General features: G+C 40.2%; 1 protein-coding gene across 1 annotated transcript in view; it reads right to left on the minus strand.

Moving 5' to 3' along the window:
* Positions 1–13597, minus strand: part of LOC133073894 (ceruloplasmin-like) — a 38160-nt gene that overhangs the window by 19407 nt on the left and 5156 nt on the right. The window contains exons 5-11 of the mRNA XM_061167879.1: positions 13151–13393; positions 9860–10025; positions 7080–7210; positions 6484–6624; positions 5992–6203; positions 3530–3680; positions 2723–2935 (exon numbers count right to left, since the gene is read on the minus strand). Of these exons, the coding sequence (XP_061023862.1) occupies positions 2723–2935; positions 3530–3680; positions 5992–6203; positions 6484–6624; positions 7080–7210; positions 9860–10025; positions 13151–13393 (1257 nt within the window). The remainder of the gene's footprint in view (positions 1–2722; positions 2936–3529; positions 3681–5991; positions 6204–6483; positions 6625–7079; positions 7211–9859; positions 10026–13150; positions 13394–13597) is intronic.

Consider the following 13597-nt stretch of genomic DNA (forward strand, 5'->3'; position numbering starts at 1 on the left):
ATGTGTGGAGGGAGGGGGCAATGAACAATACGTTCTACAATGACCAGGGTAGGTCTCGATGGGTGAGTGACATTTGGGCAAAGATTCACAAGAGGTGGATGGTGGATCTACAGGAAGGGCGATCTGGGAAGAGGAAACAGATATCATCATTCCCTTCTGAGAGTCTGATTGGTGTGTTTGAAGGCCATCTAAGAAGCCTAGGGGTCTGAGTTAGGGTGAGCACGGCTGAGGGTCCTAGGAGCCAGGATGGGTGGGATGGAGGGCAAGTCACACAGGCCCTCGTGGGCCGCTGAAAACTCTGTAGCCTTAACTCCGAGTCTACGAGTGACCTAAGAACATTCTGGCAGTTGTGCTGATAACAGAATAGAGTGGGCAAGGGAAGAGGGAAGGAGACTTGGTAGAAGGCTCCTACCATGCCCCACAACGGATGATGACGTTGGATCAGAGAGGTAGTGCGGGGTTAGTGAAGGGAAGTTGGAGGAAATCAGAATAATATGTTCTTACTAAGAACCCCAAACAATGACCCCAAGGGAAACGAACCACCTCAACCACAACAGCGACAAACTCCAGCACGGATCAGCCCAGAAAATTGCACCTAAATTCCAGCGGTCTTTTATTTTGGTAATTCTAGGCCCTTCATGGTCTGACTTTGTTTCTGTGAATACTGATATCACCTTCATCAGCCCTAGCCTTCTCTGTCGGCTCTGCACATGCTTCTGAGGTTATGGTCACTTTCCGTGGAGGCGAGGCGTGAAGAAGACGGGCGTGGAAGCACACTCTTCAGACTGAGAGGGTTGGGGAAAGAGGACGTGTTTAGAAAACAGTGACTGCATACGGCACAGCGCTTGACATGGCCGTGTGTTTACTGCGGTGGACGCTGTTTGCCAAAGAGGAGAAAAAGCAGACTACTTTTTTTTTTTTTTAAGACCAGGGTAACTTCTACAGGGAAAAGGAGAGGAAGAAGTGGGAGGGGATGGATGATAACTTGCCACCAGGTGAGTGAGGGCAGCAGAAAAGAGAGAGTGGTGAAGGAAGACCTTTCTTTTTTCCTTGTGATTACTTCTTTTTGGATGATCTTTTAAAATATTATTTTTTAAAGTGTAGTTGATTTGCAATGTTTCTGACATTCAACAATGATTCAGTAATATGCATACATCTGCACATATATATATATACACACACACACACATATATATATTTCAGAATCTTTTCCATTATGGGTTATTACAAGATATGGCATATGGTTCCCTGTGCTGTAAGTAGGTCCTTGTTGTTTATCTATTTTATACATAGTACTATGTATTTATCCCCCTTTCTCCTTTGATAAACATAAGTTTGTTCTCTATGTCTATGAGCCTACTTCTATTTTGTAAAGAAGTTCACTTGTATCATTTTTTTACATTCCACCTATAAGTGATATCACATGGTATTTGTTTTTCTCTGTCTGACTTACTTCACTTAGTATAATAATGTGTGGCTGAATAATCTTCTGATTACTCATAATCACCAACATTGTTTGTTTGGAAAGTAGAATAAAAATTTTTGAAATGTAAATATATAGTCAGATGAATTTTTGATATCACAAAGAGTTAAGATACAAATCCATGGTATTTATAGAGTAATTTGTTTATTGTAGGGCTTCTCACATAGCTCAGTTGGTAAAGAATCCCCCTGCAATGCAGGAGACCCTGGTTCGATTCCTGGGTTGGGAAGATCCACTGGAGAAGGGATAAGCTACCCACTGCAGTATTCTTGGGCTTCCCCTGTGGCTCAGCTGGTAAAAAATCCACCTGCAATGTGGGAGACCTGGGTTCGATCCCTGGGTTGGGAAGATCCCTGGAGATGGGAAAGGCTACCCACTCCAGTTTTCTGGTCTAGAGAATTCCATGGACTGTATAGTATAGTCCATGGGGTCACAAAGAATCAGACATGACTGAGCGACTTTCACTTTGACTTGTTTATTGTATAGCCAGTATTCAACTGGTGTCAGGACTTTTTGACCATAAAGGGTTTTGTTTGCTTGTTTATTTTTTGTTAAGGTATATCTGCAGGATGAAAGAAAATACTAAAATTTTAAGTCTAACATATTCCAGACCCTTTACTACACTGCATCCATCTCGTGTGATTGTGTTTATTGCTTTTTATGGATTGTGAATTATTACAATCCCTGTTTTATAGATGAGGGTATCAGATTCAGAGGAGAGGGGAGGCTCCTCGGATTCCCTTAACAATTTTCTGATACAAGGTGCCTTTAAAAAACTGCCAGAAGTAGTCAACCTCATTGAAGTAAAAACATTTCCCAAGGGGGCAAAACTAGCCAGGAGAGGAATAAGAGAGGAAGGCGGGAGAGAGGAGGGTGAGGCTGATGACGGAGGGAGACCCGGGAAACAAAAGGACAGAGGAGTAAGAAATGCAGCAGATAATGGAATGAAAGCAAATTAAAACGCTTCAGAGCATCTTCATTGCTTTTGAAAAGTATGGGTAGGTTTAGGGCCTGATACCTGGGAAGATAAAAATAGAGAGGGCTGAGAGGGTTTTTGTGTGCAGGAAAATGATATACTAACACTCCTATCAATTAAATGGAGCCGGACAAAAGTATGTTTAAACACTATTTGTATAACTTCCTTTTTTCCTGTACAAGCAATATTCAGTGCATATTGAAGGCATTGCTTTTTCATACTTTGGGCATATTGCAGGCTGATGGAGAAGATCCACAACTTACCTGTGGAATCAGGTGTCATAAGAAGTGTTTGGGAGATATGGGGATTCACAACTATGGTGTCATCCCTTGATCCTAAGGAAGTGAAGGTATTTCCTGAAAAATATATCCCATGTAAGTCTTGACTTGATCCCACACTAAGAACATGCCATGAAACATTGTCTCCTAAGCACATATCTAGTCCAGGCAGATTTCCATACATGTATCCATTTATGGCTGCAAGACATTTGTGACAAAGAAAAGATTGTTTAATTTATTGGTTCTTGACATCTCTTGGAACTCAACCAAGGACTCTTCATTAAGCAGTTCATTCATGTAAGATATCAAGATTACCCAAGCCAACCCCTTCTTTTTAGATTTGATGAAACTAAGGTCAGAGAGACTTGTTCAGTGTCATGAAGCTAATGAATGAAACTGTTGAGACCAGAGTCCAAGTGTCCAGATTCTAGACCATTCTTTTCTCCCGCCACACTTTCAAGTCTTCAGAAACCAACCAACCAGCCAACTCAACAAACACCCCACCTAGCCACTCCATTACTTTGGCAATACAGAAATATGTGACTTTTCTGTATCGTATTTAGCAATAGCTAAAATAATGTATTGCACCAAAAAGGCATTGGTAAATATTTGATAGAATGTAACATAATCACCCTAGTAGGCACTATTTTTATTGGGAAATTATATTTAAAGAAAACATATTAGCCAACCATTGAGGGCAAAATATGTTTCTCTTAAAAAATCTGTAATTCTTTAGACCTAGTGAAATTAAACTGCTTAATACATTATCTTTTAAGTTAAGTGTTCTCTTACAATGCATCTTGTTAGCGTCTTGGAAGTTTGGATCCTCTGTATCCACATTTTCAGGGTCTGTGGTAAATATCCTGATATTTTTATGTAAGAGATAACTTTTATTTTCATCAAATATTGTGGGAAGTAGGTAAAATTCTTTGTTTATTCCTTTCTGTGGATGAGAATAGAAAAAATAAACAGACACAAAATATGCGTAGTACATATTCAAAGTCTAGTCAAATGGTCCGCCCTCATATAGGATTTCCCATGCAATGGGATTTGTATGTTCCTGGAAAAACTGATCAATTAACTTCCCCACTTATGGACTTTTTATACAAATGTATGAATCCCAGTGAATAGATTTATCACAGAGCTAAGAAGTTAGGAGAAATCTCTACCACTGTCTTCATGTAAAGCTCTTACTCTAGGGACCCCCTATATCTTAACTCCATAAAACTAAACACTATAATCACAGATGTTTATAGTGGCTTCTCTTGGAAGCTTTGTAAAAAGGAAGTTAAAGAAAATGTTTTCAATTCTAGAAAGTCTATATTTTAGGGTTTATGAAGAAATATATGTATATATTTATATTTTTGGATAATGTAGAAAAATTATATGTACTATAAAATTTTGAAGCTATATGATTTTCATTATATAGGTGACTATAAATACAAGTCATATTTTAAAATAAAATATACATTCAATTTTATATATATTTATATATTTATATATTAAGGCTTTCTTGTTGTTCTTTCATTGCTAAAATGTGTCTGACTCTTCTGTGACCCCACGGACTGTTGCCCAGCAGGCTGCTCTGTCCGTGGGATTTCCCAGGCAGAAATACTGGAGCGGGTTGCTCTTTCCTTCTTCAGGGGATCTTCCCGACCCAGGGATCGAACCTGAGTCTCCTGTATTGCAGGAGGAGTCTATACCAACTGAGCCAGCTGGGAAGCCCTTACAAGGCTTTCCAACACATGAATTACAAAAGAACCTGGATATTACTTCACCTGTGAGTGAAGAACAAGGGAAATTCACTCATTAAGCATTTACTGAGCACCTCCTACATGCCACAGAAGGACTGGATTTGTTACCAAAAATTTAATAAAACCCTATCTATGGTTTCAAGGCACTTGGAGTCTAGTGGGAGAGACAGGCCAGTAAAAATAAGTGCCTGGGGAAGTGCTCTAAGAGGCTTCCCAGGTGGCTCAGTGATAAAGAATCTGCCTGTGCGGGAGACACGGGTTCAATCCCGTGGTCGGGAAAGTCCCCTGGAGAAGGAAATGGCAACCCGTGCCAGTATTCTCGCCTGAAAAATCCCATGGACAGATCCCATGGAAAAATCCCACTCCTGCCTGGCGGGCTCTTGGGGTCGCAAAGAGCCAGACACAGCTGAAGTGACAGCACAAACCGACAGAAGGAGTCACGGTAACCTGCAGGAGCTTGAACGAACTTTAGTTGGGGAATATTGTTTGAAGAAAATGAAGGGACCCTCAGTCTGAGTTTTTATTAAAAACTCTCCCCTTTTAGCAGGTAAAACTGTGAGGAAAGTCTGTTCCAGACAGAGAGAAGAAGGGCAAAATCAAAGAGACGTGAACCAGCCATCCTTACTCAGGACTAACAGGCTCGCTTTGCAGTAAGACCAGAAAGCAGTGTGCAGGGTGGGGGGCGGGGGGAGCATGGATCTGGAAGGATCCACGGGGTCTGATATGTTGCATTCTGAGCCAACAGACCGTAGGGTGAGTTTTAGGGTCGAGAGTGCCACAATCTGATTAGAAAGGGAGGAATGTGGAGCTGTGCTGAAGCAGAATGGAAGCGGGGATAGGCGTTAGGAGGCTACAGGAATTCAGAAAGAGATGATGCTGCCACAAATGAGGCAGTGGGATCAGAGAGCCGGTGACCAACGCTGGAGGTGAGAAACAAGGAGTTGTTGATCGAAGTCCTGGGCTTGCTGGCGTCCTTCTCTAAGACACAGGACAGAGGAAAAAGAGATGGCTCAGAGAGGGGTGGGACAGGCCGTGGCTGCCTAGAGGGAGATGAGGAGGTAAATCAGTCAAGTGCGGACTTCCCTGGTGGTCCAGGGGTTGGTACTTTGCCTTCCGACACAGGAGATGTGGTTTGGATCTTTGGTAGGGGAGCTCAGATCCCACATGCCTCGTGGCCAAAACCCCAAAACATAAAAAACCAGAAGCCATACTGCAACAAATTCAATAAAGACTTTAAAAGTGGTCCACATAAAAAAAAAAAAAAAAAAAATCTTAAAGAAGTAAAAGAACAGTCCGGCAGAAGTAAAGGCGTCTGAAACACGCCAGGGTGGATATTCACTGGCACGAGAAGACGCAGGCCTGAAGCTGAGGAAAGAGGAAAACCGAGAGACACGGGCACACCAAAGCTGGAGGTGCCCTCTGCACACTGCCTTTCCCCTGAAGACCTGCTTCAGGCAGCCTATCACCACGGCACCCCGGACAGAGGTCCCATCACTTAACCTGTTGGCCGTCCTCTCCAAGACTTCCGTTTCTGCACACGAGAAGAGGCCCTATGAGGCCGCTGTTGATGCCTCTTTTAAAATTCACCGAGGAGAAGTATGACCAGGTCAGACAGTTGGGGTCTGTGGAAGTGGGTCCCACATCTATTGGAACTTCCCATGTATAAACGAACGTTGCCCCAGGATTTACATACGAGGAGGGCGACGGGGTACCTAGTAAGAAAGAAACATTTGTGAAATAGGACCTAGGACCCAAAGTACCCTAGTCTAGCCTGGGAGATCTCTGAGATCACAGACTCTGTCCTGCTCACACTGTCGTACTTTGGGTGACAGCTGGATAGGGCCAAAGGACACCTTCTGCCACCGTAAGTACACAGATCTGTGATGATGTGGAAAGTAGGCTGCCCAAGGATTTTAGGAGGAGTCTGATTTTCTTGCGGACACTGTATTGCTGTCTGCCTTGCTTGTGCCTATGTTGGGCTGTGGTACTTGCCTCCTCCCGGCGTTCTGTAGAAGGAGCCCTCATTGTTCTTGTTGTAAAGCAATCCATGGGGGTGAATGCTGAGCGGCACGGAAGCGTTGTTGTAGAAAGTGACCTGGATGATCTGCCCCACTTCTGCCTTGATGACAGGGCCTGGAAACCAACAGAGGTAGCAGTTGTCCTTGGTGTTCACAAATGTCCTTTTCACGTTGTGTTACTTGGGTGAGGTTCCTCTAGGAACAAATTAAAGGGATGATGCCATGAACCAGAAATGTGTCCAATGAAAAATCTAGGTGATGCAGGAGCTTAGAAACACACACGGATTTGCAGGGACAAAAAAAAGTGTAGTTTCAAATTGGGTGAATCCCGCCAGACTCCTCTGTCCATGGGACTCTCCAGGCAAGAACATGGGAGTAGGTTGCCATTTCCTTCTCCGGGGGATCTTACCAACCCAGGGATTGATACTGGTCTCCTGCATTGCAGGCAGGCTCTTTACCATTTGAACCACCAGAGAATCCCCAAAACTGTGAGTTGGTGAATACTCTTTTGATGGCACAGAATATGTATAAATTGTGCTTATAACCCCACAAGCTATGAAATAATTTTACCAAGGAGTCCAAGGTGTGTTGCTTTTGCCTTCTGGGTTTGGAAGGAAGCATCTGTGTATTCAAAGTAAACTAGTTTTTTGTAAGTTCCTCCGATTCTGCTTGGGCCTTGTTCAAAATAGAAGTGGGATTCACTGTGCAGAGAAAGTAAAAACAGAGAACTTTAAAATTGACAATGACCACGTGAAAAGAAAGCAAGAACCTGCATGGATCTGTTTTAAGTACTTGTAACCTATTTGCGGAAAACTCAGCAGTGGCTACAGGACAGGCAAAGGTGTTTTTGTTCCAATCTCAAAAAAGGACAATGCCAAAGAATGTTCAAACTACCATACAATTGCACTCATTCCACATGCTAGCAAGGTTATGCTCAAAGTCCTTTTTGTGAAGATTTTAGTGAAGAGGAACTAAAGAGCCCCTTGATGAGGGTGAAAAAGGAGAGTGAAAAAGCTGGCTTAAAACTCAACATTCAAAAACTAAGATAATGGCATCACTTCACGGCAAATAGAAGGGGGCAAAATGGAAGCAGTGACAGATTTTCTTTTCTTGGGCTCCCAGATCACTATGGATGGCGACTGCAGCCATGAAATTAAAAGACACTTGCTCCTTGGAAAGAAAGCTATGACACACCTAGACAGCACATTAAAAAGCAGAGACATTGCTTTGTTGACAAAGGTCCATCTAGTCAAAGCTATGGTTTTTCCAGTAGTCATATATGGATGTGAGAGTTGGACTAAGGAAGGCTGAGAACAAAAGAATTGATGCTTTCGAATCAAGGTGCTTGAAAGACTTTTTAGAGCTTTGCGGCTCAACTGGTAAAGAATCTGCCTGCAATGTGGGAGACCTGGGTTTGATCCCTGGGTTGGGAAGATCCCTTGGAGAAGGGAAAGGCTACCCACTCCAGTATTCTGGCCTGGAGAATTCCATGGACTACAGTCCATGGGGTCGCAAAGAGTCAGACATGACTGAGTGACTTTCACTTTCACTTTTGGACTGGAAGGAGATCAAACCTTTCAGTCCTAAAGGAAATCAACCCTGAATATTCATTGGAAGGATTGATCATGAAGCTCCACTGGGCCATCTGATGTGAAGAGTTGACTCATTGGAAAAGACCCTGATGCTGGGAAAGATTGAAGGCAGGAGGAGAAGGGGACGACAGAGGATGAGATGGTTGGATGGCATCACCGACTCGATGGACCTTAATTTGAGCAAACTCTTGGGAGACAGTGAAGGACTGAGGAGCCTGGTGCACTGCAGTCCATGTATTGCAAAGAGTCAGACATGACAGAGGCTGAACAATAGTGATGTATTTACAAAAATAGTGCATGCTCATTGTAGAGAATTTGGAAAATAAAAAAATATATATAACAAAAAATTTAAGATCCTCATAATTCCACCATCTCTATATAATCACTATCAACATTTTTAGTCTTTTGTCTGTACATGTATACAAGTCTCTGTCTGTAGACTACCTATTAGTTTATCTATACATTTTTCTTTTGGAATAGAATTTTAAAAACATTAAGTCTGATTTTTTTTAAGGCAGGTAGTAATAAACATTGCTTTTAAAACAACTGTGTTGAGATGCTAGAGTACTGAGATGAGAGATGTCATTCTTAACTTTTTAATTCTATTGTAATAACATAAAATGAGGACAAGTGTTTCCTAGGAGGAAATAATGGCTTGCAATGCTGAGGCAGCATCAAATTTCATAACCAGGAGAATCATGTGAGCTGAAAGAATCTATTAATTCATACTTATTTTAGTCAATATAAAATGAGAGTTGAATCTAATTTTTGTTCTAAGCCCTGATAAGCTTCTCATAATTAACACAAAATTTCCATTACACAGATTGAATAATTTGTTGATGAGCTTTAAAGTAAGAAAAGAAAATATTCATTTGATAGAACATTCTCAGTTTTCTTAAATTTTCTATGAGTAAATTTAAAAAATAAATACTATGGGGAATATTACTTTCTGGTGGTTATAGAACTTGATATTTTCTGACATAAAACTTTCATTCAATAGACCAAAAGAATTACAACCCCTGTAATCTTCAAGTTGGTAAATATATTTAGCAGTAAGACTATAGAAAAACTTTTTGTGCACTTCCAAATGCTGATACCACAGTAATGTATTTTAGTCTTAGTTTTTGGTTATCAAAGAAATAATTGGTAATATATTCTTAGGTGTTATTGAGTAAATATATATATAAATATATATATATTGAGTAAATATATATATATATTGAGTAAACATATATAAACATATATATGGTATTGAGTAAATATACATATATATATATTGAGTAAATATATATATAGTCAATATATATATTGAGTAAATAAATATACATATATATATAATATGATTTAAGGATGACACAAGAAATAATTGACTATACCCTCAGATCTTAGCAGGAAAGTACAAGTTACACATGAGCAATATTTTTGAATTTTTGTAAAATTCCTAGTGACAACATAATTCACTATGTTTTTAAATATCTCACAATTATAAACAAATCCATTTTAAAATTTAATGCTAAGAAAAAGATGAGAAGTATGTTTTTCTCTGCAGTGGCTTCTAAGGCATTTAGAGAAAAACGTTGTATAGCAATGATCCTTCAGCTGAATATTTCCCAATTATTGTTATAATTATTTTCCCATCTTTATTTTATCAGTATCTTTTTATTATAAAATGCCTAAGCCCTTGTAGAAATAGCTAGGTTATGAAAAAGTCCAATTATCTTTATTCAACCATAAATATTTTAATCACTGAATCATTACCTTCCAGCTTCTGTTAAACTATTTCCACTGAAGAAATCTATGCCAGATGGTGCATAGTCCCAGAAAATTTCTCTAGCAGCAATGTAATAATGAACAACTTGTGTCCCTGTAACATCTGCTGAAGACTTTGGGCAATCCCTTACAATAAAGAAAGCCTGCATAGTCTCTGAAAAATAGTAAATCCAAGTAGAGAATGTTATGAAAACATTAAAACATTTTTCTTAGTCCGTATATATATATTTTAAAATTGTAGCGAACAACATTGCAACTTCCCTTTCTTTTGAGAAATTTGAGGTATTTTATTTACGGAATCTGTTAAAATCCTGAAATGTATGAAGCAAGTATAAGACTCAGGATGCCAAAGTGAATGTTGAGGAGCGTATATCAGTGGAGATTAATAACCAGCGCTGGACCAACTCCTGAGGAATGTGGTACCTGCCTACTGAGAGGAATTTGAGTCTGTTTAATCAAAAGTATCTTCCCTTATGGTTCTGAAGGTGTTACCATTAATTACTAGATTAACTAGTTGGCAGGCAGGAAGAAAATCAAGGCAGGTACGTTTCCATGAGAGCATCAGTCCTGTGTTTTGATTTAAGAGCAACACTGGTGGGAGTGTAAATTCATACAGACTTTTCGGAAGGTGATTAGGCAGCCTTTGTTAAAATTAAGAACGCTTCCATTAAAAACTTTCGCTTCTTTCGGTTAGGCAAGACAAAAATTTGCACAGATATAAAAAGATACAAATAAACGGTGGCTAGCTATAACACTGTTAGTGACTTAAATGGGAAGGAAATCCAAAAAAAGGGGGATTTACATATATGTATAGCTGAATCACTTTGCTGTACAGAAAAAACTAATAACATTGTGAATAAACTATGCTTTAAAAATCGTAAAAATAAAACAAAAAATAAAGGAGTAGCTTTATTTGGGGAATGTCACGGAAGAGATTCTCGCCTGGAGAATTCCATGGACAGAGGGACTTAGCGGGCTGCAGTCCACGGGGTCGCAGAGAGTCGGACGCGACTAACACACACAAACACACACAGTGAACCGAGAAAGTGAAAGCAATTGAGATGTCTATCAATAGCAGAATGGTTAAATAAATCAGGCTACGTCTCAAACAAACACAGAAAACAGTACAGCTATTTAGAAAAGCAGGCTAGACACACATATGGATACCAAGTGGTATCCTCCTTACCAAGCGGAAGGAGGGGAGGGGGAGGTATTGGAAGATTGGGGTTACATATATACACTATTGATACGATGCGTAAAATAGATAACTAAAGAGAACCTCCTGTAGAGCATAGGGAATGCTCCTCGGTGCCCTGGGTGACCTCAATGGGCAAGGAATCCAAAAAGAGGGGATATATGTCTCTGTACATGTGTAGCTAAATCACTTAGCTGTAAGTAGAAGTCACACAGCACTGTAAAGCAACTATATGATAAAAATTTGAAAAATAAAACTTAAAAAATAAAAGAGTAGCTTAGAAGTGTAGGGAATGTCATGGAGAAGATTTCGACATATGGATGAGTGAAGAAAGCAAGCAGCAGAAGATAGAAAAACCTATTGTATACAAATAATAAGCTACTTTTTTAAAAGGTAATAGTTAAATAAAACCTATTATATGGGGCGTGATCTACTTATTTAAAACAGTACCTGTGCATTTTTATTTCTAAGTTTTCATGTATGTTGTATGAAAGTGCATAGTAAACAGCTTTGCGAGGATTCACAAATACACATTGGTGTAAACACAAATGGCTTACAGGGATTATTCACTGGAGAGGGAACTGGGATGGTGGTGGGATAGGGCTGGACTAATGGCACAGTCTTAAATTATTCCTCCAAAGATGAATGCTAAATCTGATTTGTGTATGTGTGTGTGCGCTAATTTTGGTGGTGTAAGCACTTTCCTGTGGCCAAATTTGAAGCGACCACACGTTTATCACCTGGTTTATTTAATTCTCAACTCTTTGGAGCTCCTAAGATGTGGTTCTCATATACCACATTAGACTTTCACTCTTTCTGCCTGCTGCCTTCACCAAATTCTCCCCTCCCTCCACTCCTTCCTCTTTGCTTTCTTCCTTTCTTTCCAGCAAGTCTATTCATGCATTCTTACAATTGCTAAAAACAAAACAAACAAACCAAGAAACCAAAAACAAACAAACAGACAAAAAAAAAAAAAAAAAACCACCCCAAACTACACCATGGGGAGAGAAACACAGGGAAGTCTATGTCGTCCACTAGCCAAGCGTTTTTGGTTGTGTCCAGGGTTGACCCCATCTTTCCTGCAGAGTTGAAGAGGCGAGACCTGTCTTAAGGTCTTGAAGATTTGCCCTTATAGATGGGCAACATCTATAAATGAGGTCAAGAGGAGGAGTGGGTCTGGTGTACATTTTAACCTTTAAAACATATTTTAAGACAATGTTCCTTTCTAAGTGAGAACTCTTGCATTAATATTAGATTCTGTCCTTGAGTTACAATAGCCATGTGTGGGTCTCCTTTTTCTCACAGCCCTCAGAGGGAGGGACACAGCACGCAGGAAATCCCAATAAGTACGTATGCTTTAGTCATTTAAACAGTTAATTGAAGTGTGATGCTGACCAAAGTATGGGACTTAGAAATAAGAAAGGTTTTGATCAGAGAAGTAAATCCCATTTTTTCTAAAAAACGGAGAAAAGTTAAATTCTTCAGTTCAAGTAACAACTGTGTTTTCTGACTGAAAAATCATACAAAACATTTACATGATTGCAAGGATAGTTTAGTCAGATTTAAGAATAGAGAAGATCAGTAATTTCACAAGGGGCCTTTCTATCATTAAACATGAAGGGTGACTGAAGAGGGAAATAAACCAGGAAGCCATTACTGGGTACTGGTTCAGAATTTGCACAACACTTGGGCCTGTATAATTTCTGACTCTCACGGGGTTTGGGGTTAGTGTTTCAACCTCTTGGAACTTGTCTTCTCAATTTAAAAAAGAAGAGTAACTACATGTGCTCTGTCAGACACTCAAGGCTCTTGTAAGGCTCACTGGCTAATAAACACATACTTTTTTTTTGGTAAAAACAGCAACAAAAATAATCCCTGTATGACTAAAAGGGTTTATTACCATAAAGTTGAAAGTGTCAGAGACCTGAGTTCTGGTTTTGACCGTGTTACTGACTTTCCAAAAGGCAATCCTGTCACCTGCCTAATGGCGACATCTTTCCCCATTTGCAAGATGAGGAGTCTGTTATGGGTCATAACACTGAGAGTCCCCTGACCCTGCATTAGGTAAAAGGAATAAATCCTACCATGTATCCGACAGTCCAGCAGCCACTCTCCAACACCCTTGGCCACCATGAAGGCATCACGCATGGAGGCGGGGAAGACGGTAATGGTGTCTCTTCTGTGAGTCTGAGATATCAGAGTCTGTCCGTGGAAGTAGATGGGGTGTATGTCCAACAGGCTACCCATACTGATTAAATGCCACTTGACCCTGTCCTCTGCACACATGGTGAGACCAGGTAGATTTCCGTACAAGTATCCATTTATCGCTGAAAGCAGATGTAAATTAACCCATCGAGCAAGCATGTCACATCAAGGCCACATGGTGTATAGCCTATACGTTTCCTTATCACATCACTCCGGCAGTGCCAGCCTTGTTCTCATGCATAATCTGCAACAGGATTTTGTTCGTTTCCCCCCAAAAGGAGGCTATAAACATTACCTCTGATTAAAGCTGAGGGCAACACGCTCTT

This window comes from Dama dama, chromosome 19 (assembly GCF_033118175.1).
Source record: "Dama dama isolate Ldn47 chromosome 19, ASM3311817v1, whole genome shotgun sequence".
Taxonomy (NCBI): Eukaryota; Metazoa; Chordata; class Mammalia; order Artiodactyla; family Cervidae; genus Dama; species Dama dama.